This window comes from Brachypodium distachyon, chromosome 5, assembly GCF_000005505.3.
Source record: "Brachypodium distachyon strain Bd21 chromosome 5, Brachypodium_distachyon_v3.0, whole genome shotgun sequence".
Classification (NCBI taxonomy): Eukaryota; Viridiplantae; Streptophyta; class Magnoliopsida; order Poales; family Poaceae; genus Brachypodium; species Brachypodium distachyon.
In genome coordinates, this window is record NC_016135.3 from 19,891,538 (window position 1) to 19,915,161 (window position 23,624).

Below are 23,624 nucleotides of genomic sequence, written 5' to 3' on the forward strand. Positions count from 1 at the left end.
GTGAACTCGTGTCCTAAACGTACCGGAAAAGTCGTCACGTAAATTTGATTAGGATAACAAATTAGTTTGCCCTAAATTATTTTGTAAGTCTAACTAAATTTGTGATGTGGCTTTTGCAAGAAGTTAGGTGAGGACAGCTTGTACGAAAAGCCGGTTCTATGAGCCGAAAAGAACACAGTATATACCAGAGTAGGCCTTAAACTTCTCCAGATTTAAAAGGGCCGAATAAGGAAATATGCTCACACAGCCTATAACCAGGTTTAACAATCGAGAACAGAAAACCAGTCTCTTCATGATCTCGCGCAAATAATCCCGCTGAATTATATTAGTTCTTCCGTGCCATATAAGTACGGAGGGAATACATGCCTTCGTCATGTCCGTCCAGTTTGAAAGCACACTGAACTTTTCCCCTGCCCATCCTTTTTTTTTTCAAAAAATGCCAGCATTCATAAGCTCGCAATGATATGAAATACAGAGTCGAGCCGTTCCAGAAGGCCCTCGCAAGCGGCCTGTATACGCGCGTGGGCTAGAAGAAAGGAGAAACGCCTGAAAAACAATTCCAGTCAGGGCCCAGGGCACCCAATCCACATGTGGAGTTTGGACACTTGCCTGAGAGGCTCCCAAAGTTTCTTTTTTTTTAAAAAGGCTCCCAAAAGATCCCCTCCGCCTCCGTCCTCGAGCGAGCCAACGCAGCCTCGCTTTTCGCCGCTCTCCGACCGCTCGACGCACGTTATCCATGGCCACCTGTTATCCTTCTGGTGTTTCTGCTCTGCTCCTCCCCAACCCGCGAACTCCCGCCTCCGTAAGTTCCAAATCTTAGCGAAGAAACCCTCGATTGCTTATCACGAAGTTTAGCCGCGTCGTATTGATGTATTTTTCCTAGTTTTTGCAGAGGTTTTCCGGTCCGGCTTCCGGGAGCGTTCCATGTGCAGTTTTTCGACGGGAGAGTAGGAGAAGGAAAGCGGTGGGCATCGCGCGAGCATGCTTCAACCCTTTCGGGGACGAGCGCATCCTCCGGGAGGCCATGAAGGTAAATTCCTGTCCCAATTCTTCTCAGTGTTTTTGTTACCGATCTAGTTTTGGGGGTGGTTGTGTTGGCTCCTAGGTTTGAGGTTGATGTCGAGTTGAGGATACGATTCCTTGATGTGCATGTTTGCTCTATGTGATTGCTAGTTGGCTATTGGTTTTGCTCTATGTGATTGCTATGTTTAGGTACTCTCTCATAGTTGCAGAATTGCGTCTAACAAAGAGGATAGTTCATCCAAAAACTGCATACTCCGTAAATTCTGGGAGTATATCATTATCGAAAAAAAGTGTAAATAGCTATTTCGATGTTCAATTGTTCAGTGAAGCAGCTCAAAACTCAAAAGAATTGTTTCATAGGGTTAACTCTTATCTGCTGTTATGATTATCTTCAAAACACAGGGGGGTGATTATAATGGAATAACTTATATTTTCATATATGGGTGTGCAGTTGTTTGTATTTTTGTTTGCTGTCATAGAATCCTCCAGCTTCGTAAGTTCTGGGATAGAAGTTTAGCCGAACATGCGGAAAAAAAAGCAGAAAACTTAGGAAGACTAGCTAGAACTTTAGGGATCATCACGCTGGCAATACTCTGGAAATTTTGTGTTTTGTTCGTAGAAGCAAGAGCATGTGTTGATATTTTACATTTTTACACGACTTTCGTGTAGGAGCCTGTTGCATTTATGGGTGGCGTGTTTGCTGGTCTCTTGAGGCTTGACCTGAATGAAGATCCTCTCAAGGAGTGGGTCACTCGGACGGTAGAGGCTTCTGGAATAGCTGAGGAGAACAGTACCGAGGAATCAAACGAGGGAGCTCAAAATGATGCACCCCAACAAATAGAGATTGAGTGAGGTGCATTGTTGCCTTTTGCGCTCTCTACACCTTCACCTTGTAACTTATCCTGAATATTTGTAATATCTATGCAATAAAATGCTTGTTTCAATTTTAATGTGTTACTACAAAGTACAGATTTACGTCTAAATATTGGCTTGTCATCGTTATTTGCAAAGTGTGTCTAAGTTTGTATAACACTAACGAGAAGTTTGGATTTTTTTTCTTAGAATAATTAAGAAAGGACAAAAGAAAAACTCATTGATATGCATGTCTTTTTTTATGCGGGGCATTGATATTATTGTCTATATTTGTGAATTGTGGTAAAATGCTTAAAAGTTCTAAACAACGTCAAACTTTTGAAGTTCAGACCCATAAATTGCAATAATTTGTTGAGATAATCGAAATTCTAAAGGGACTGCACCCACATATACCTCGCTCTGGATCCGCTACCGATGGGATAAATGCCCTGTATGTGGTTTCTTTTTCTTTCTTTCTTTTTTGCGAGTACCTGTATGAGGTTTCAGTTGAATATGATTAATGTTTATCACTTCAGACATGATATGGGCACTAGTTTGGAGTTTAAAGTATGGCATTATGCATGTCTTATTAGAAATGCAGTTTATGGATTAGTGACATACATATTTTGAAGAGTCGTTTCCAGAAGGGATCAAAATTAGATTTTTTAATCCAAGAAACTACTTGTCTGCTTCTGAGGACCACCACTCCTGAACATAGTTTTGCTATGCATTCAAGAAAGTAAGATGACAAGAAATTCTTCTGATTTTGGAAGTTGGATGAGATAAATACCATTAGTTTTGATACTGTTTAGATGAAGTTTGTGAAAATTGGTTGACTGACGGTTTCTTAGCCATCTTCATGCCGGAATCATTCTATTTCACTTTGGTAATATGGAGTATGTTGCATGTTTCATGTGCTATTTCAGATATAACTGTTATTTTGGATGACAGTAACTATTTACTAAGTTACTCTGAGCCTATACCCTTGATTTAATCCAGGTTTGGCTTTTTACCTCAATATTGGTTCCTCGAGCTCTCTTGATCAATATACTTATTTTATGCATTATAAGTTTGGTCTGTTTTGTGAATCCTTAGCTTAATTGGTCTGTTCAATGTTAGTTCCATGGAGTATTGTCACTAGAAGAAAGTTAACAATTTAATTTCCCTAGGGAAACAAACGCTAAGTTTTGCCACAAATATGTTCAGAGTGGGAGAACATATACAATCTTACCAGCCCTGACATGATAGTGCGCAGAATACAAGAGTTACAATTCAAGTTTCTTTGGCACCGTGCCTGCTTTTGATGTTTGTTTCCAATTTCCTCAGTTGGTTCAAAAAGCTAAGTTTATCCAAAGCACTCATACCTCAAGTGGCCCTAACAATAATGTTAATGAAGCAACCACATCAGAATTTCGGGGTTAGGAGTCTGACTCTTTCATTCTATTGGCCATCGAATGAGAAGTTTACCGATTGCAAAAACCTACCCAAAACGATTACCTTTGATTTCCCCATCTTTTACTGTCTTCCACATTTCTAGTACGTAGTACTAGGTTTATCTCCTTTTTCTAGTGCATATATCTGGACTGGAAAGTTGGTGATCATATTTCCCTCTATAACACGCTGTTGGGCTTTTCTCATCAGTGGTTTTGTCACTTGTACAGGAGTACTGCTGTATTGACACCCTTATGCATTGACTAATACTAATCAGCTTTGGTAGGTGGAGTTTGTTCTCTGTCTGCTGGGAGATTTGTGGCTTCCAATTAAATGTGCCATGCCTAGTGACAGTTGACATGAGGGTTAGGCTCGTTGCCTTTAATATATGATGACCCACGTGCAACTATCTGATCAAATCTCTTAATTTGGTCGGTAGACTTCACTTTCCATTTGGATGCCTCAGTTCAAGTCCAATTTTTTCTTGGTTTGACTCTTAATCTGACCCTGGTGCTTTGAGTGTCTTTTGCTGATCATTCCATTTAGTCCCTTCTTTCCTTCTCAACCGTGCAGGGTTAAGCAGGCTGTTGGGAGGTGCTTTCCAACTAATCTGATGATGGACAAGGATCTATCAGGACTGCCTTGAAGGATATCCTTCGCCTGTAAGTTTCGGGTTGCAACTTGTGATCATGCTGTGGTGTAGAATGGTTGGGTCTCCAGAACCAGATGCTGTTATTGTAGATTTGAATATGGAGCCACTGACGTGAACGCAGGTGATAAATCATTGCAACTGCTAACTACTTGATGACGACTTCGTTTCCCCCTAGTTTGTTATGCTTCTTGTTGAAAAGGATGAAAAGGATTGCCTTTGAATGCTGACCAAGAAACCCTAGGAATTCACATCCAGAATTTTTTCTGCAAAATATGAATGCGAATGTGGAAATCCAATTAGCACCAGTGGTCAATTCGGAGAATTATATGGACTGAAGTATTATGCCATACTGGCAACACAGAGCTCAGTGCGCACATCAATATTCTTTGGAAGCTGGCGAGCCGAGATAAAGATATAACCTACAAATAAGTTACGTGGCTCGTTACTTTCTCCGTCCAACAAAGGATGTCTCAAATTTGACTAAATTTGGATGCATCTATACACTAAGTCATGTCTAGATACATTCAAATTTTGATAAACACACATCTTTTGTTGAACGGAGAGGAGTACATTGTTTTCAATTGCAAACTATGTATCGACCTTATGTAGGTTGAAATTGAAATTGCAATTGTGCTTCTTTTCCAATATTCACTCAAGCGCATGACCTATGACGTACCAGGGTGATGCAGTATTGTTCAGTGTCATCCTAATTGATGAATCAGGCATGCAATCAAAGAAATCATTCATCCTTTTCGCAGTTTAGCTTTCCCTGAGTCTCATTTCCCTACGATCTAGCGATCAAAACACCTTACGGCTTAGCTGTCTATACAGTACGACATTGACGTATGAAATGAGTATAGGACAGACACCTGGCTCATGATAGGATTGAGTTCGTCTTTGCAATTGAACTATTTAGACAATGAAAGAGGCGCCCTGAGACTCCACTGTCAGTACACCTGTCTCTTGGCCTCTGGTAGAATAGGTAGCTATACGCCTATACCACAATCATGCAAGTGACCTGACCTATCGTATTGCCGCAATGCACCATTGTCGTGCTCAACTGAAGAAAGCATCAAAAAGCGTCCCAGAAATTTCGCAGGGAGAAAGCAAAACTCTCAAGCGCCACTCCCTTTGCTGTTTCGTCCACGGCTCACGCTTCACACCCCCACGCCCCGTTTCGTCGCCACGCGTTTGATGTTCACCGCAGTTAGGTAGCTCACGCAGATGGTTTCCTGATGCATCGATCCTTGCTGGCGATCGACGTAATCGCTGGCCTATTTAAGAGAACACTGTTACCACGAGCTCATCCGCACCGGTAACTAGGCTAGCCATCACAGAGTGACAGTACTGTCGCCATGAAGATGTCTTGCTTCCTGGTGGTGCTCATGCTGGCATTCGCCACGGGGAGCAGGCCGTCGCTCGCCGCGGGCCGCGAGAGCGGAAGCAGCCTGGGCCGCGAGCTGGGTGAGTTCATCGCCAAGGCCGGCGACTTCTTTAGCTCCGCGGGGCGGGCGGGCGCGGACGGCTGGCACTCGGCCGCGGCCACGGACGTGGAGGCCGCCTCGGCGAGGCCGTCGTCCGTGAAGGGATCTGGCCGCGGCACGAGCGCCGCGGGGCGGAAGCGGCTGAAGAAGGCGTCCGTGAACTGCATCCCGGCGGAAATGTGCCGGAGGAAGAAGGTGCTTTGCGGCAAGCGGTGCTACAGGACGTCGCGCGCCGGGGCCACGGCCGGAGCAGGGGCCAGCCTCAGCCACATCCCCTCCAACAAGTGCGTTGTCCGGTGCAAGAAGTGCGTGCCCACCTGCTAGAGAATGAACATCGTCGAGCCCTCGACGTACCTCTCCCATCGATCTAGATTTCACTTCGTGGATGCATGCATACATAGTTGCCATTGCTGGCTTCCTGATCGGTTCCGTGTCGTGTCGTCGTCGATATATCGTACGTGTTGTTGGCGCTTTCTTTTACTTACTTTCCGTAGGGTTCGAACATGTTAATTGAATAAACAGGCAAGCCTCGTGCCGATCTCATGCATGCATGCAGTAGGTATTGGATTTCCATTCTGAATGTACTGATCAAGTTTGGCTGTGATCTCACCTGGTAAAAATAGTACTACTGCCGCATATGTTTCTTCCACGTGAAAATGTCAGTTTTACATAGAGATCGAAACAAACAAAATCGTCAACCCCGAACGTTCCGCAGCTTCCTGAATACGCAAAAGTCATGGGCTCGTGCGGTTGTGGCTGGGGCATGGCGCTGTCGGCTTCGTGACGACTCTAGGAACAGGTGGCCGGAGACCAGAACATGTCATGGATGATGTCTGTACTACTACTCACTTCAGGTTGATTTTGCCAATTTTGCTCTTTGGATAGATGTGTCTACTCATGATCCATCATGACCATGTAAACCGTTTGTGGTGCCAAGACAAAGGGCCTTTTGCTGTTACCGTCGTTGTACTGCACAATAACTACATGTATCTGTTTGCGGTTGAGGGCTTGAGCTAGCTCTGAATGAATGACAATTAATTATATTTTCCCAAGTGGCGAGAGTGCAGGGCTGCAGAGACAGCCTCAATCGGTGTAACAATCCGTAACATGTGAAACTTTCCTCTTCCGTAGCGGAATCCCAGCTTGATCGGTCCAAGATCAAATCCTTCGCGCGACACGTCTCTGCCGATCGAACATCATCGTCCACCGCTCTGGCCCCGAACCATGGACACGTCAGAGATATATATTGTCTCCCTCATGTCCGTTCTGCTATCCTTGCATTTATTCGGCGGCCCGTGCGTCTCTGGTACTCCTGCTCTCCACCGATCGTTCATTATGTTGATCGGAGATCACTCCCAGCCTCTAATAAGAAACGTTCTTCTTGCACGCTTGTGTAAACACTCTAGAGTTCGGGGCTATGTACGCGTGCAGGAACAACGTTTCTTATTAGCATCCACTATCCAACATTTTCTTTTCATCTAAAAAAGCATTTCTTTTCTCCTCTGTGCGGTAGTACAGTTTTCAGTCAAATCATATGGCCGGGGCCAGCCGGCCAGGACAGGAGACTCAGGGGAGTCAGGAAGGAAGACATGCATCCTATGCAGGGGGAACCCCACAAGCACAGAGCAGAAACAGTGTGCGGTGCATCTGATCGCCTCTGCATACGCTGCTACAGTAGTACGCCGGGCAGGAGGGACGGCTGGCTGGGGCGCTCATTTTGCACGCATCGGTCGATGGATCGGCGTCGCCGTCGCGCGGTTGCGCATCTTTTCAGAGGAAGCCAAACAGAAACAGGGGGCTTTCCGGCAGGGCAGCAGGGGCTATCGATGGTGCATCCTGGCCGGTCAGGTATGGGCGCGGGGCGGCTAGGTAGTAGTAGCAGCCGGGCGTACGGGCAGTTGAGGCCTTGAGGGGGATAGATTGGATCAGGTAACGCGCGCGGTTGGAGCTGCGCAGGGGAAGGCGGAAGCCCATTACGGCCAGAATCGACGTCCAACTGCATCCAGCAGAGGTATACCCGACGGCACGATTTTTCCATATTGCCCGCGGCACAAAGCAGCGAAGCCAATAAGGCTCGATACGGAGTACAACTCTTCCCGTACAACGCTTTGTTGGGTCAAACCTTGACTCTAGCTCGTCTTGTTGGGAAGATGGCAGATCAGGTCTTTGTTTCCATTCAGAACTCAACAAGGGGGGTTGAATAGAGACGAAAGTTCGTTTTGGCAACAGATGGGCTCGATGCTACCTTACGGTGGCATGGTACTGCCGACCGGCCGGCACGTACGTTTCGTTGTCGCAACGGTGAGGCACCAGGGCTAATTCGAGCAGAGTCTCAGCGGCATGCATGCAGCAACCGGGGGATCGAGTAACGCTTGCCTGCAAGCCGTTGGTGAAGGGGAAGCGCCCTTGACGACCTAGCGCTAGGAACTAGGGAAAGAGTCAAATTTAAACAAGCTACACACACCGATTACCGAGGCAAATTTCTCTATAGGACAGGAGTCAACTCGCATTCATGCATAACCATGATCTGTTCGCTGGTGGCAGATACTAGCAGCACCGGCGGGTTTTCTTTTGAGGAGTTTAGTTTATTAATTTGACATTTGCAATACTGCAGTCTGCAGGTACTAGCAGCCGTGTGTGGGGTGCCCTTTCACTCTTCAGAGACCGTGTCGCTGCCTCGCTGGCCCAATATTGTTGGCTTCGGACGTACTACTCCAGTAATCGTACTGCGACTATATAGTGAAAATACTCTTTCATATAGGCAAAAAAAAAGTTGCCAAAAAATAATATAGGCATTTGGCATATTTGTCAGCACATGCTTGACCGGTTGAGCCTACGATCTCCGATCTCTGCATCCACTGGTCCAGAGAAACCAAGTTTAAATTTAAAAGCAGATCGCGTCAATATATAAGTGAATCAAGAATGAATAATTATAGGACAATTATATATGGAGATAAAGGGCGGCCGGACGGACGGGCAGCGGGGCAGCAGAAGGCAAGAAAGCTGGAGCTATGGCACCAACGTCTACCGGTACCCCCCCTGTAAATTAAATGCCACCTGCATCTCGTCTCCTCGCTCTTCATGGTGCGTGGCGCTGTATCGCCGTACCCGTAACGTGTTTTCTCATGGCCGGCACAGCATCCACTTGACTGCCCATTTTGTGTGCCTGCGGCGTCAACGTAGCGATCGAACACGCACGGCTGTGTGCGCAACCCATGTGTGACTCGTGATTTGGCATGCGTTGTGTCCTGGCCGAGCGACCGCGCCGTACGTCGGGAAAGCCGGATTCGGTTTCGTATACCCATGTCACAGTACTTGGCCGGCGCTTGTGTGTGTTTGTGGTGATAAAAATCACAAGGTTTGAGTTGGCGAAAGCAAGGGTTGGGAGTCACACACCAACATGCATCATGCATGCAGGTTGACTGTACTGGTCTATATACACAACGAGAGGAATTAGCTTCAGTTTAAAAAAGAACGTAAGGACCAGTAACAATTTCTAAATTGATGAAGCTAGTGCCACATCATAAAGCTAATTGTTAACTGCACCCAAAAAATTGTGTAATTTGAAGTGCAGCCATTGCAACTAACAACTTCCGTCGGAATACCGGTCTTGGATGTTCCTCGCTCTTGATTCACTCGATTCTCAAATGTATGAACAATAGAAAATGCAGGGTTGAAACATGACATATATACTTCCAAAAAGAAACATGACATATAATATTTTATGCGAGAATAAGCAAGACAGGTCGTTTGATTGTGGCAAGGAAATTTCTATGAATCTAACCATAAAAATAAAAGAAGCCCGCTAAAAAAATGTTCGAAATCGAAGAAGCCGTAAAGGTTTATGACTCATTGGTATTGCATCCATGTTCTCTCAGACTTCTCGAATATTTTACCTCAAAAAAGACTTCCTGAATATTTCAAATGTATAGAATAAGAAATAGGATAAATGCATAAATCGGGCCATGTATACTTTACTTCCACCGGCCTTTTGACAATGTGGGATCCTTCAGAAAATTTATCAGAAAAACGATTGTTGCTTATGCCCCATTGAGATGTGTGTAACGAAAAAAATGCAAAAAATTGCACATTAGCACATTACAAAGTCGACGTAACTTGAGCATGCGTGAGTTTGTTTAGGACACTTGCTTCATAAAAAAAAGTGTTTTTAGAGACATTTGGGCTCCCGAGCGCACCTGCACCGTGAATAGGTTGTAAATTAAAAATACTTTAAATTGATGCAAAGCTTGTTCAAGTCTATAGCGTGCTTGTAAATTTCATGTCAAAAGAAGCATTTCCAGGACTAATTATGTTTGCAGTGATCTATAAAATAAAAGAACTAGTACTAAACTGTCCTTTGTTCACAAGACACAAAACTTATCATTTTTGCACGAAAATTTACACACACTTAGGAGACTTGCATTGAATGTGTGTGATCTTTGAAATTTCTTGACATTGGAAACCTATTTTTTTTCATACGGGAGCCGGTAGTCTTCTGTTTTATGAATTTCTTGTTTCATCTAGGGAAATGTCATGAAAAGAATGTCTTGTATGGATTTTTTTAATGATTTGTTTCGTATAAAATATGAGCGTGACTATATCTCAGTCACCTGAAGCAAAAGTCTCAAATCTCAGTTGAAGAATCAGGGATCGTTGGACTGATAACTAAACGTTGTTCCACTATTTTTCTTTTCGTCGCTCAATCCAAATCTTAAAACACAAACCATATCCAATGGTTGAGGAATGAACTTATTTCTATTAAAAATCCGGTGCCTTAGATATAACAAAAGAGATACTTCCTCCGATCCTAAATTGTCGTCGAAATATTACATGTATCTAAACGCTCTTTAAAAATAGATACATTCATATTTGGGCAAATTTGAGTCAAGAATTTAGGATTAGAGCGAGTACAATACAGTGCAAATGAAAGCTCAAGAAAAACTACCGATCGACTATCCACGCAATTTGATTTTTGTTACGGTATCACACTAACACAGTCACAAGGATTTAAATCGTGCCCCTACAACTCCGTAAGCCTATTATAAAGGTGGTTTTCTTTCTTTTCTTTTCTTTTCTTTTCTTTCTGGGAGGATTCTTTGGTGTGTTTCGTTCATACGAAAAATCCTATACGGTCACACAAAATTTCTCCGAGACGTACTGCTTGGTTCCAGCTAAGACCTAGTCCTACAAGTTGGCACTGTGTATGAGTAGAACAGAAGTAGTGATCGAGTAGGACCTCGGCTGTCAGCCAAAGCCTAAAGAAGACAATTGGTTGTCCGTTTGTTAATAGGTGGCCTCTCTGATTGCTCCATCCATCCATTAACTCCCTCCTTTATTATGCATGCATGCTTTTCTTCTTTATAACTCTTGCCCTGCTGCCCCTCCCTCCTAGAACCAGAGCACTGCAGCAGGGTAAACCCAAGTCTCCCTTCCTTCCCCATCGCACATCCCATCGCGTCCTCCGCCGATCTCTCCTCCGGCCGGCCTCCCCCTCCGAGGAGAGCTAGCTCGAGCTAGCCATGAGAGGAGGAGGAGAAGCAGAGAACACGCCGCGCAGGACGGCGGCCGGGCAGGCCATGGTGGAGCTGCAGGCGAACGCGGCCACGGCGACGTCTGCCAGCGGGGCCATGGTGGTGGGCCTGAGCCCGCTGAGCGAGACGCTGTGGCGGGACAGCAAGTCGCTGCCGGGCGCCGGGGCCGCGCTCATCGGCGAGGTGTCGGCGCGGCTGACGTGGAAGGACCTGTCGGTCACCGTGGCGCTGGGCCCCGGGAAGACGCAGACGGTGCTGGACGAGCTCACGGGCTTCGCCGAGCCCGGGTCGCTGACGGCCCTCATGGGCCCGTCCGGGTCCGGCAAGTCCACCCTCCTCGACGCCCTCGCCGGCCGCCTCGCCGCCAACGCCTTCCTCTCCGGCAACGTCCTCCTCAACGGCCGCAAGGCCAAGCTCTCCTTCGGCGCCGCGGTACGTACACACCTAGCTTATTATCTTACCCGTCATCCTTTTCTTGCCTTATTCACTTGTTTTACTTGTAGTATCCGGCAGCAAAATCGCTACTAGCTACTACTTCTGGGCATCGAACTGTTACTTTCATCCATTTACGTGTTCTTAGCCAAGTCCAGTATGTAGCGATCCATCCACAAGCGTTTCCTCATGCCGTTTCGGAACATGTGAAAGCTAGCTAACCCCTCATGCATAATACGTTTTGGAGCAGTACTAGTATATACTAGTAGTAGAGCTAGCAGACGTGCACCGTTGCACTTGCACGCGGCGGCTAATTAAATCTGCACCGATACACGGGCGTAGTGATCGATGCCGCCATCAAGATCCACGGGGTACCCGCGCGACCACTTCTCGATTCGGCTCGTTTTATTTCGCATCTGCCCGGCCCAGATACACGCAGTCATGCATATGGCTGGCTGGCTGGCTGGCTGCCCCTACAGTCCTACACTCCCTACGGGCAAGAGCGTGTGGAGTGGTTGGGGCACAGCAGTTAATTCGGTCTGGTTTCTGATCCTGGCTGGAGCCTTCAATTCAGCATCGTTCATACAGATCTCGTACGCAACGTTTCATTTTCTCTTTTTCGAGGGCAGAACCGTCGTTCCAGTGTTCAAAATCTAAATAAAACACAGCTGGTCGATCCTGGCTAGCTAGCTAGCTAGCTAGTGCAACCTACCCAACATAAATACAGCCAGTTGTAGTATTTGTTTACTATACTGTTCCGAATTTATGACATCATGTGCTACTGCTGGGTTTACACTTCGCAATATAGGTAATTTTTCCTTTAACGGTAGATCCTTGACACGAGTAGTAATAGCAATTTTCGAATCATCACGACTGACATGAACCAATTCCATGCTTGTATTGCTCTGAATCTGAACTGAACTATCCTTGTGGCGCATATGCAGGCGTACGTGACGCAGGACGACAACCTGATCGGGACGCTGACGGTGCGGGAGACGATCGGGTACTCGGCGCTGCTAAGGCTGCCGGACAAGATGCCGCGGGAGGACAAGCGGGCGCTGGTGGAAGGCACCATTGTGGAGATGGGACTCCAGGACTGCGCCGACACGGTCATCGGCAACTGGCACCTCCGCGGGGTCAGCGGCGGCGAGAAGCGCCGGGTCAGCATCGCGCTCGAGCTCCTCATGCGGCCCCGACTCCTCTTCCTCGACGAGCCCACCAGCGGCCTCGACAGGTACTTACGTTCGTACGACGAGCTGTGGAGAAGTGTGATGTGGTTGGGGAATTGAATTAAATCAAGGGATCTGACCGGCGAGGGGGGTTGCCGTGTGGTTTGCACAGCTCCTCGGCCTTCTTCGTGACGCAGACGCTACGGGGCCTGGCCAGGGACGGCAGGACAGTGATTGCGTCCATCCACCAGCCCAGCAGCGAGGTGTTCGAGCTCTTCGACATGCTCTTCCTGCTCTCCGGGGGCAAAACCGTCTACTTCGGCCAGGCATCGCAAGCATGTGAGGTGCGTACTACTCCAGTAATCAATTCCTTGCAGAGATATATTACAACCTACTAGTACTAATTACTGCTGCGAAATAATTCTAGTAACCGTGCTTCTGCATGCAACACAACTATACGACGCTTGGTTTGAGTTAATGGGTCCTTGTTTGTACGTACGGGCTTGATCCCTGATTGCAGTTCTTCGCTCAAGTTGGCTTCCCATGCCCGCCTCTGAGGAATCCCTCGGATCATTTCCTGAGGTGCGTCAACTCGGACTTCGACAAGGTGAAGGCCACCCTGAAAGGATCAATGAAAGCAAGGGTAAGAAGGGAACCTGATAATACTGGATATATTCATGAACTTTGCCAACTTGTGCAAATGATCTAATTTTACCACATTCTTTCATGAAAAGATCGAGAGGTCCGATGATCCTCTGGATAAGATAACCACATCAGAGGCCATCAGAAAGTTGGTTTCATCCTACAATAGATCACAGTACTACTACGCTGCTAGGGAGAAAGTTAATGACATCGCACGAATAGTACGTTATCTCATATACTGTTCCCCCCTATTTTAATGTCTTCATAATTACGATTGCATCCAGGACAAGAAATGACCAGAAGAAACACCTATGTTATTTTGCTGCAGAAAGGGACAGTGCTGGATTCAAGTGGCAGCCAGGCCAGCTTCTTGATGCAGGCTTGTACACTGACCAGGAGATCGTTCATCAACATGTCAAGGGATTTCGGCTATTACTGGCTCAGGCTCTTGATCTATCTCCTTGTGACCGTCTGCATTGGCACAATCTACCTAGATGTTGGCACCAAATACACATCCATCCTGGTAAGCATGAAATAACTGATTAGTGATTATCTGGGCCAGAAAGCTATAATTCTGTGATCTGATGTAGTCACATGTGGAATAACATGAAACCAACTACTTCCTCCGTCCAACAAAGGATGTCTCAATTTTGACTAAATTTAAATGCATCTATACATTAAGTCATGTCTAGATACATTCAAATTTTGACAAACTTCAGACATCTTTTGTTGGACGGAGGGAGTACTAGTTTTAATGCAACACCTCCCTCTTCTTTACAGGCCAGGGCTGCATGTGCCGCATTCGTCTTTGGATTTGTCACCTTCATGTCTATTGGAGGATTCCCTTCATTCGTGGAAGAAATGAAGGTGAATTTTCTGATTTCTGACAACAAATTTCATCTTGGAGTTGGAACTGCTATGAAAAATGTGCTAACAAATTTCATTCACAGGTTTTCCAGCGGGAGCGGCTTAACGGGCACTATGGTGTTGCAGCATTCGTTATCGCAAACACCCTCTCGGCGCTGCCATTCCTGATACTGATATGCTTCTTGTCGGGAACAGTATGCTACTTCATGGTGCGCCTTCATCCTGGTTTCTCGCACTACATCTTCTTCGTTTTGAACCTCTACGCCAGTGTCACCGTGGTTGAGAGCTTGATGATGGCCATTGCAAGTGTCATACCCAATTTCCTCATGGGTATCATCATAGGAGCTGGAATACAGGTACATTTTTGTTCCCATTTCTTCATTTCGCGTCGTATACTCTTATGTTCTGTAGTTATGTCAATTCAAATAATGAATATCCTTTGCTGCCTATTTCTTGAAAATATGGTGCTCGTGGGTGGCCAGTAAATGGAAAAGAGAATTGCAACTTAATTGCTTCGAATCTATGTGCATTTCTCCTTAAAGGTAGGAATAATTAAAGAACCTTGCTAAATTAAAGGGAAAAAGGAAGCTTGATTTTTCTCTTTGGTACAATTTTTAAGCCTGATTTTTATGGCATAAGATGTCGCTGCTGCTCCTACCAATCCCCTGGATCTTGCCAGAATCACTGATGCCTTAACTTGTTTTGCTGTGTTGCTGTTGTCTGTCTTTTGCTGATGAACTGTCTGAATTTGGTCTGTAATAACTTGCCACTTACCTTTGTTAGGGGTAGTTTAGGGGCAGGTTTTCGTCCCATGGTCAGATCCTGATTGCAGGATCTGGTCAGTGGGTTTCCTGCCCGCCGTAGAACCTCCTGGTGCTCTCTGCTCCCCCCTTTTTTTCTCTCTTCGATCCTTTGCTGTGCTGATGGGTCGATGACACTGTATTTCCGTTATGAAAATTAATGGAGAGGGAAGAGATCCCGGGTTGATATTTTTTATGTAGCATAAGATATGATCATCACTAGAGGACACCAAATTTCAATAGTGCTCTCTGGGCCAGAATGATATCAAAAGGCATCAATAACATAAAACATCAAACTTGACAAATAAATCAGTGCTCAACAGTATTTTAGTTGTACTATATTCTGAACAGTGAATAATATTGGAGCTTTACTATATGCTGACCACAGTTGCAGTGTAAGTGTGTAACTAGAGCACTGTAATGCACTCTTGTTTTCCTCCTTAATGAGATGGACAGATTTTCTTTCACGAAAGAAAAAAAAGATCCAAGACAACATGAGATCTTTTAAATATCTTATTTTTCAATAGACTCTAAGGCTGGTCATAGTGACGAGTAACTTAGAATAGTAACATGCATGGAGGTAGTAACTTATGTGTGGTGTCATGTATTGTGTCATTAATTATCTTATAGACTCATCTTGTCTTGCTTTGTGTGATGTTATGGTAACATATCTAGTTACCACTTCCCTCTTTTTCTTCATTTATTGCCATGCTATGTCACCAAAATGCTTAGGTGGCATCTATGTTACTATCCAAATTACTTTCACTATGACTAGCTTTAGCTTCAGCAGAAATACACAATAATTAATTCTAACTCCCACGTGATAAAGAAAAGTAAAAGCTTGTCTTATTTTTAAGTTACTAGTTTATATATATGTATAAAAAAGGTTACTACTGTCTTATGTTACTTGCTCAAACTTTTCTACCTGAGAAATTGCCTTACAATTTTTTTCGGACAGGGAATATTTATGCTCGTCTCTGGATACTTCAGACTTCCGTATGACATCCCCAAGGTTTTCTGGAGATACCCAATGCAGTACATCAGCTTCCATTACTGGGCACTGCAGGTAAATTTGGTTGCTATAGACTAGTGCGACACAGCGGATTCCAGTATGAAATTTGACATCAAACTCTATCCATCTACAGGGCCAATGCCAGAATGACATGGATGGTCTCGTATTCGATAATCAATACCCAGACCAACCGAAGATCCCTGGAGATTTCATCCTGAAGTACATCTTTCAGATCAACGTGAACCGATCAAAGTGGATCGATCTGTCGGTCATTTTTAGCATGATCTTCATTTACCGCCTGTTGTTCTTCATCATGATCAAGGTAAACGAGGATGTGCTGCCCTGGGTTCGCGGCTACATCGCGAGGAAAAGGCTTCAGAAGAAGGTTCCTGCCATCGGCAAGACACCTTCCCTAAGAGGCTACGTTGTGGATCCAGAGCTTGGTCCAAACGACAGCTAGAAAGATAAGCTGGTTGCTGGGTAGCACAAATAGGCAAAAATTTCCTACCGGTTCTTGGCGTAATATGTATCTATGATCAGAGAAACTGGTATTTTATACGTTTTGGAAGTGAAGCTGATTTCGGTACAGGTACATACATACATGTAATGCGTGTCGAAATGGCATCAGCGGATGCAGAGTGACACAATTGGTTGTTCGGAAATTTATTGGTAGTGTCTTGAAAGGCTGTAGTGGTTGACAGAAATGGCTGGGGGCACTAAAGGCCGAAAGCAGCGCACAGATGACTGAACTGTATCAGCAGTTCAGCACATTGATTCTGCTCGCTTGCAGTTTACTGAAGCGATGGTATTGAAGTTACAATAAAGATCCATTTGATGTGGGTGGACAACAGATCAATGCCATAACTGCGATTAGATAGTTTGACAGGTATCCAACATTCCACATGGAATCATTCAAGTTGTGTTTGTAAAAAATATCAGGAGTGCTACAAGCCACTGCTTTCCTAATGCGATATATACAAGTCACTGCTGGCCAACAATAATAGATAATGCAGCGCAGTGATTAGCACCACGAACGATAGATGTGAAGCCAAACCATGGACGTTAGTACAGGACGCGTGTACCGTGTACAGAAAGATGTATGGTGCTAAACTGCGAATGCCTTAAAACGATTTACTCGGGTCCCCTTGTACCAGGCAGAGGACAGCAATAGTCGCTCTGTTCATTTTCTCTAAAATCCGTTCCAGAACACCTACTTTCTGGAATGCACATAACATCACACAGGGAATCCAATGTTTGTTTCCACTTCAGCCTTCCAGGCAGTCAAATGAGGTAAAATTAGACCAAGCTTTTACCGTAGATTGGATGAAGCTGGAGTAGAAAGGTCAGTCAGATAGTAAATGTGACCTTAAATGCCATGGGTTGTTTTTAATTGTAGTTTCTGCATTCAGATATCACTCGGACACAGTGACACTCTTTAGCTTGCTTTTTTTTTTTTTATAAAAGTAGGATCAAGGATCCCAGAACTTTATTCATTAGTAGTGAGCTTAGCACATAGTACAACAGGACCCTCTAAAGACTGGGAAATACAAACAAGTCCCTGAACTTTGCAAAAAGTACCCAGAACAAGGATGAAGAAAAGCAATCGGGTCCTCAGCCTCCTCTAGGTGATCTCCTCGCCGTCGCCGGGTACGGCACCACTTGGGACGACGAAACTGCCATGGCGCTCGTCCATGGCCACCGATCGGAGGATGAACTGCCTCCCATTTAGCCACTCGGCAGGGAGGAATAAGGTTGGCCGCCCTTCGGCCTGAAGACGCAGCAGCCAGGAGGAAGCCAGCGGCCATTTACAGGCGCCGTAGCTCCTCCGCGATGACTGCCACTGATGTGCTCAATCACGATCTGAGAACTCCAGCCCGCCGCTTCCTTCTCGCCGGAGAATCACCGCCATGGTGACCACAGCAGCGAGGAGAAAAGCTACTGGATCCCTTGCAGAACAGAGACACCACAAGCTTCGAGCTTATTTCTGGAGTTGCCGGCGATGACCTCCGCAGCAACCGACCGCCGGCCGCCACGAGAATCCCCACCGCCAAGCGCCGCTCGCCGTTGCTCGACCACGGCCACGGCAGACTCCCTAACGGCATAGCGCCACACCCCGGCATCAAGCCGAAATCCCTTAAGGGGCTACTACCTACAGGGGAGCTCCGAGCACCTCCTCCATCTCCTTCCCGACCGGCAATGCCGGCGGCAAGGATCCGGAGTCGGGCCGGGCTCCAGGCTCTTTCCTGGTCGCTCTTGAAGAACATTAGAGAGGGGAGAGGAAGGGATCTTGGCAGGCACTGGGTAGTATCTCTTTAGCTTGCTGCAGGATAGCATGAGGAGCCACATAAGAGGCTAATAGTGGCGTGGAAAAATCCTTTGAAGAAAGAACATACTGTCACGAAACAGATTCCGATAACACATTCTAGGCAGATAACACTGAACAGCGGTTATGTGCATCAATCAATAACGACACCCTGATATGTCCCTCTTTTTCTTAAAAAAAAACACTGAACTCTAGTGTTGACAATTCCTATTGGATCAAAATTAAATGGATGTGAGTAGTCAGTGGCTAGGTGCGGGAGCCAAAAGAAAAATGAAGTGTATTGTGGAACAAATGAGAAAAAGTTATTGAGTTGTGAAGTGGAGGGAGTATCATCTTTTATACTCCCTCTGTCTCATATTAAGTGACTCAAATTTGTCAAAATATGGGCGTATCAACATACTAAAATACGTCTAGATAGTGAACTGAGCCAGCTCAGGTGGTCTGGTTCCTTGTGGTAGAACCAGCCCACCCAGGTTCAAGTCCTAGACTTGATATGGGTGTCACATTTCCCTGAATTATTCCAGGATTTAACCGGCGCTTTAAGTGGAAGGTGACGTACCCGTCAACAGCGAAGCGCCTGCGGTGACTTCATCAATCTCTCAAGATCTGCCGGCCCAGTCTTTCGGAGGTGCTCATAGGGGTAGGGTGTGCATGTGTGCGTTCATAGGGGTGAGTATATGCACGTGTTGTGAGCGTGTACGTTTGTATTGTGTTTCTAAAAAAAATATACATCTACATATATGTAGTATTTCGGCACTTTATATGGGGAAAGGGGGGTGGGGGGGGGGGGGGGGGCTAGAATAAAAGCTGCATGCACAAAGGGGACTGAATCCAGGCCTGAGCTTCCACTGTCGAAGGATTGACTACCAAAATCTACACTGAACAGCTTAAAGTTCAAACATGCAAATCTTGTATGTAAACTCATGAAAGTAATGGTAAGCTATGCGCGAAGTTACACCTATCAAGACTTCAGATCACAGCAGGATGCCATCAAAGACAGTACATGGCTACAGAAATTTTTGCCGTGTATTGTACTACATTGAAACTGGTTGTTTAGTTTTAAACATTTGAATCAAGCATTGCCTAATTCCAGGGCCAGCAGGCTTTTGTTCGAAAACAATAACTAAATTTATGAGAATTGGTTCGCATACTTCTATCACCACAGCCACCATTCATAGCAGTTGCCTTGATAGGGATAATCCAGCAGGGCAGCACATAATAGAGCTAAGTACTAATTTGAAAAAAAAATGTATATAATGGTTAAGGGGAAAAGGGGTGCATGCAAGTGATATTCTGGAATAAAAGACAAACATATCAAAGTATTATTTAGTTAGAAAATTGCTCGATTAATGACCAAGATAACCATATACAGGTTGAAATCAAGATTTTTTTGTAGGAACTAGCAGAACATTGCATCGCTATGAAGTCAATATATATTAAAGCCACTAACAAGTCATAAGATAGGGAACATAAAGATACATCAGCTATACTGATAATATTACCTAACCATATTTGTTGATATCAGAAGCACCATGATGTAATATATTAAATTTTAACCGTTGCCAGGGTCAAGGACTGGAAGCCTACAGTAGAAGGTAATGGATTTGTCCATCAACCGTGTTCCTGGAATGAAATACTGAAATATCACCGTCAAGCAAGCACCCTGAGGAGCAATGCCTATAGAAATAAAATAGGGCAACGTTTAGCACAAACAGAAATATAGATTATTTGTCACCAAGATTAAATAAAGAGCTGAAGAACAAACCATAGAAGGTACAATCTGGCTTGGCCAAATTACATTGTAGGCTCTTAACTAGGTGCTTCATATTCACTTGCTACAAGAAAACAGAAATACAGATACCAGTGATCTGTGAACAGCTGACATGAAAGAAGAAAATGAAGAATAAATAAACTGAGCTTAGGAGAAATACCACTGAAAGTGCTTCCCCTCTCTCTACTGCCATATCCATTCGAGTGGTAGCACTCAGATTTTGATCACCAACAGGTGCATTTGCTGAAACACAAAACATTGGTACAAGAATGTGTAGAAGTGAGTTGAACAGTAACGTCTCCTACTTTGCAATTTAAGGCAGCTAATGCTGAATTCTGATTGCAACTCCCATCGAGCATAGTTTACCACGAACGCCAAGGATCCGAAGCCTCCTGAATTCTGAACCAACGGTAACAAGAGAAGTAGAAACTTGTAGGTGGAGATCACCGTATTGGGTAATGGCTACAGTCAGCAGATCGCCAATATTTTTTAGACGATCAACCAAACTCTGTAACTGTGGCAGATCTGGAACCTGGACTAGAGTCTGCAGAAAGAACACCAAGTATGAAAACCTATATGGACTACTAATAGCTATACAATAATAAAATAAATTTCTTTAAACCAGCAGAACCATCCAAGTTGAAGATAGCTTTAGGATTATTTTTTCCAGGGAAGCTTCAGGATAAAATCAATGCGGAATTCCGAGTAAATACACAATTCACTAAGTCTATATTAACGTACATGACAAGCAAGACAACGAATTCAGCACCAAAAGAACATGTGAACTGTTGGTGAGAAACTGAGAACTATTGAAAAGGCATCTTTGCTATTTCTACAGTTTAATTTGCATCTTCTCCTACAATATAAGACAGGTATATCCGCACCAAATTTAAATGGACTAGCTGTCTAGATCAGTGCTTCAATAAACTTCACCATATAAAAACTAAATTATCTTTACTACAGTCATGTGAATATCACAAATTCACATATATGCTATTTCTACATTTTACTTCTGTAATCATTTGTAGCCTATTGCTAGTACTTAGTAAGGATTGCACCATGTCCTGTATGTTGCTGGCAGAAGGATGTCTTAAGAATTCTTTTTCCCAAGAAACAGCAATATAAGACAGGTACTACATAATATTTCCCAAGGTACAACAATATAAGTCAGATAATGCATCAATTAATGAAACGGATTAGATGTCTAGACCAGTGCTTCAAATAAAGGGAATGGTCAAACTTTGTCATATAAAAAAAATCTTTGCTACCAGCAGATTATGTGAATATGCCATTCACTGAATCAACAAAAAACAGTGGTTAGGATGGATCCATGTCATTATTAGTTTCAATATTCAGCTTTGAACTAGGCAAACATGTAAGCACTGGTGCATAATGTTGGTCCCACTTTCCAAGACCGCAATAATGCCACCAAAAGTTGCACGACCAGAAGCTATCTCAATTTGACTTATTCTTTTCACATTTGGACAGCAAGATTATATTGTGAAGAAATTCGATCACATTAAACAGTATGCTCATTTTTATATAACGAATGACAATAATAAACTGTAAAATGTCATGTGAAAGCTCAACACCTCAGGGAGCTCTTGGGCGGCGTCAAGGGCAGCCTGCAAGCGGCCAACATCGGAAGATGACAGTGGCCTTGAGATAGGCACGTCCTGCACGACAGCGGAGCGAGCACCCTTGGTCTCGAACATGAGAAACGGAGCAGCAGATCGGGACCCGGCGGTCTGCTTGTTGACGAGCTTCACCTGAATAGCCGCGGGTGCGTCTCCAGCAGCCGACGACTGCGCTTGAACGGCAAGCGCGCTTCGAAGGGCGCGGTGGAGCAGCGCAATGTCGACGGTGAAGGCGACGCGGTTACGATCGCGCGACGACACGTTGTACTCGCGGAAGAGGAGGTCCTTGGCGAACTGCGCGACGCACTGCGGCCCGCCGCCGTCGGGCCCTGTGGAGCCGAGGAGGTTGTGGAGGAGCATGGCGTGCGTGGGGGTGAAGTAGACGTGGCAGACGCGGCCCACCTTGTCCATGGCCGGAAGGAACCCTGCGTGCGGGCAACGGGAGGCGCGGGTGAGGTGCTCGACGAATTGCGACAGAGGAAGAGAGGGAGGGACTCACGCTTATCGAGGAGGGAGATGCCGTCATCTGTGAAGGACGCCTTAAACTTCATGGCTTGCGCTCCTCGATGGCTGCAGCCCCTTCCGGCTTCGTCTCTTCTGTGGCGGCGAGAGTCTCTCCCGGTGGGTGCGCCGGCGCCGCGCTTCCGTACCTCGGGCTCTTTGGGGGATTCTGGCGCTCTTTGGGAGATTTGGCGCGTTAGGGGGTTCCTTCTTCGGCACGCGTGGGCCTTAAACTTTGACTCTTCTAAAGTTTCTCAGAGAAGTATGGGCTTTTCTAACTTTTCCTCAGACTGCACTATGCTCCGGAGATGGGCTCTCCTATACGGATGTAAACGGCGGCCCGTTTTAGTGTCCGTTTAGTCCCCGGTCAACCATGCAGCCACGCGTCAGGAATTCAGGGATGTAAACGCGGTATCGAAACAGTCTCAGATGCCTACTATGCGGGCTTTGCGGCGCCTTTTACCAAGCTGTTGACCTCCCTACTCTCCTCTACATTAGGGATCGAGCGTTATTAGGATTTCAACCTATGAAAGGAAAATGTGCTCCACTTCAGGCTCCTTTCGTGCTTTAATTCCTTGAAGCGAGCACAGTGGCAAGGATGATTAGATCCAAGCAGCCATCTATCCTTTTCTGCCCCCCCCCCCCTTTCTTCCACGACGGCAAGAAATCGACCATCACACTAGGAAGTTTTCTTCGCGTGAATGACAACATGTAAGAGTATATGTTTGGATTACCGTGCCCATCAAGTATGCCACAACGTGTTTTGTATCAAATAAGTAGAAAAATCACCATGTGGACACTGAGCCAGTTCAGGAGTCCTATGGTCCAGTTTTTTCACGAACCGTCGTCCATGCCACCTACAAAGAGGGAACCAAGAAGATCTCAAAGCAGAAGAAGCAAAATAGCGACAAGTCTGAAGACAAATTATATTGTCAAGGAGTAACTCGAGATTCCTCGCTGAGTTGGAACCTTGACTTAGTTTAGCTATTCCGTCCTCGATATCGTGAGATAATAAAGATAGGCAACATGTATGATCCTGTTGGCCTGACAATGGGTAGACACGCTACTACATGTCTCTAAAATCCACACAGTATTCTCTCTTGGCCTCGTCACTATGACTCTTTGTACCTCTATGTAACACTTGTACTTATGATTGGTGTAAAGAGGGATGGATTGGCGACAGCGAGGGGTGGTGAGGATGGGATCCAGGCGATAGTTGGGAGTGACGGAAAGAACCAACAATTATTGGGTTGTTGGTTGCGAGCACTGTGATGAGCCCTAAGCCCCTAATCTCACCGTTAAGCGTGCACATGCAGAGAGAGAGAGAGAGAGGGCCAAAACACCAGCAGACGAGTGGGCGCCAAGAAAAATTCTCGATATTAAGGATCCAAGGTTATTGAAAGCACGCTTCCAAGCCTACATTTTTCTTATGTTATTGGTGTTCAACATTTGTAGACAAGTCTCTTGTCTTTACTCTGCATTCTCTCGCTTGTCAGC

The 23,624-nt window shown here is 45.4% G+C and overlaps 4 protein-coding genes across 6 annotated transcripts; 3 read left to right on the plus strand and 1 right to left on the minus strand.

Annotated features, from left to right (window-relative positions):
* The first annotated feature begins 640 nt into the window (after positions 1–640).
* On the plus strand, positions 641–2,025 carry LOC100830997 (UPF0426 protein At1g28150, chloroplastic). 2 transcript variants are annotated; one of them, XM_010241858.3, is made up of 3 exons: positions 641–802; positions 884–1,030; positions 1,693–2,025. In XM_010241858.3, the coding sequence occupies exons 1-3, from the start codon at positions 737–739 to the stop codon at positions 1,873–1,875; spliced, it is 396 nt and encodes a 131-aa protein (XP_010240160.1). In that variant the 5' UTR covers positions 641–736; the 3' UTR covers positions 1,876–2,025. The 2 variants fall into 2 exon arrangements, with proteins under 2 accessions (XP_010240160.1, XP_003580182.1); XM_003580134.4 differs by having other exon boundaries at positions 893–1,030.
* A 2,863-nt stretch (positions 2,026–4,888) lies between these two features.
* Positions 4,889–6,114, plus strand: LOC100831304. Its single transcript, XM_003580135.3, has one exon. The coding sequence runs from the start codon at positions 5,314–5,316 to the stop codon at positions 5,764–5,766; it is 453 nt and encodes a 150-aa protein (XP_003580183.1). The 5' UTR covers positions 4,889–5,313; the 3' UTR covers positions 5,767–6,114.
* Positions 6,115–10,815: 4,701 nt separating this feature from the next.
* LOC100831606 (ABC transporter G family member 11) lies at positions 10,816–16,743 on the plus strand. Its single transcript, XM_003580136.4, has 10 exons — positions 10,816–11,405; positions 12,350–12,639; positions 12,747–12,918; positions 13,095–13,217; positions 13,309–13,437; positions 13,545–13,739; positions 13,997–14,083; positions 14,167–14,439; positions 15,842–15,949; positions 16,029–16,743. Exons 1-10 carry the CDS (start codon positions 10,962–10,964, stop codon positions 16,353–16,355), a joined length of 2,148 nt encoding a protein of 715 aa, XP_003580184.1. The 5' UTR covers positions 10,816–10,961; the 3' UTR covers positions 16,356–16,743.
* Positions 16,744–17,052: 309 nt separating this feature from the next.
* On the minus strand, positions 17,053–22,357 carry LOC100831912. 2 transcript variants are annotated; one of them, XR_733175.3, is made up of 7 exons: positions 22,126–22,357; positions 21,582–22,051; positions 20,356–20,533; positions 20,150–20,232; positions 19,984–20,053; positions 19,721–19,895; positions 17,053–18,215 (listed from the first exon to the last, which is right to left on the minus strand). XR_733175.3 is itself a non-coding variant. In XM_003580137.4 (6 exons), exons 1-6 carry the CDS (start codon positions 22,175–22,177, stop codon positions 19,771–19,773), a joined length of 978 nt encoding a protein of 325 aa, XP_003580185.1. In that variant the 5' UTR covers positions 22,178–22,357; the 3' UTR covers positions 19,510–19,770. The 2 variants fall into 2 exon arrangements, 1 of the variants encoding a protein (XP_003580185.1); XM_003580137.4 differs by lacking the exon at positions 17,053–18,215 and having other exon boundaries at positions 19,510–19,895.
* Positions 22,358–23,624: the final 1,267 nt, after the last annotated feature.

Coding starts and splice junctions, on each gene's coding strand:
- LOC100830997 (XM_010241858.3), top strand. CDS start 737: ATGGCCACCTGTTATCCTTCTGGTGTTTCTGCTCTGCTCCTCCCCAAC. Junction 803..883: donor ACCCGCGAACTCCCGCCTCC/GTAAGTTCCAAA, acceptor TATTTTTCCTAG/TTTTTGCAGAGGTTTTCCGG. Junction 1,031..1,692: donor TCCTCCGGGAGGCCATGAAG/GTAAATTCCTGT, acceptor ACTTTCGTGTAG/GAGCCTGTTGCATTTATGGG.
- LOC100831304 (XM_003580135.3), top strand. CDS start 5,314: ATGAAGATGTCTTGCTTCCTGGTGGTGCTCATGCTGGCATTCGCCACG.
- LOC100831912 (XM_003580137.4), bottom strand. CDS start 22,177: ATGAAGTTTAAGGCGTCCTTCACAGATGACGGCATCTCCCTCCTCGAT. Junction 20,534..21,581: donor CCGCCCAAGAGCTCCCTGAG/GTGTTGAGCTTT, acceptor TTCTTTCTGCAG/ACTCTAGTCCAGGTTCCAGA. Junction 19,896..19,983: donor GCCAGATTGTACCTTCTATG/GTTTGTTCTTCA, acceptor TTATTTCTATAG/GCATTGCTCCTCAGGGTGCT.
- LOC100831606 (XM_003580136.4), top strand. CDS start 10,962: ATGAGAGGAGGAGGAGAAGCAGAGAACACGCCGCGCAGGACGGCGGCC. Junction 12,919..13,094: donor AGGCATCGCAAGCATGTGAG/GTGCGTACTACT, acceptor CCCTGATTGCAG/TTCTTCGCTCAAGTTGGCTT. Junction 13,218..13,308: donor AAGGATCAATGAAAGCAAGG/GTAAGAAGGGAA, acceptor TTTCATGAAAAG/ATCGAGAGGTCCGATGATCC.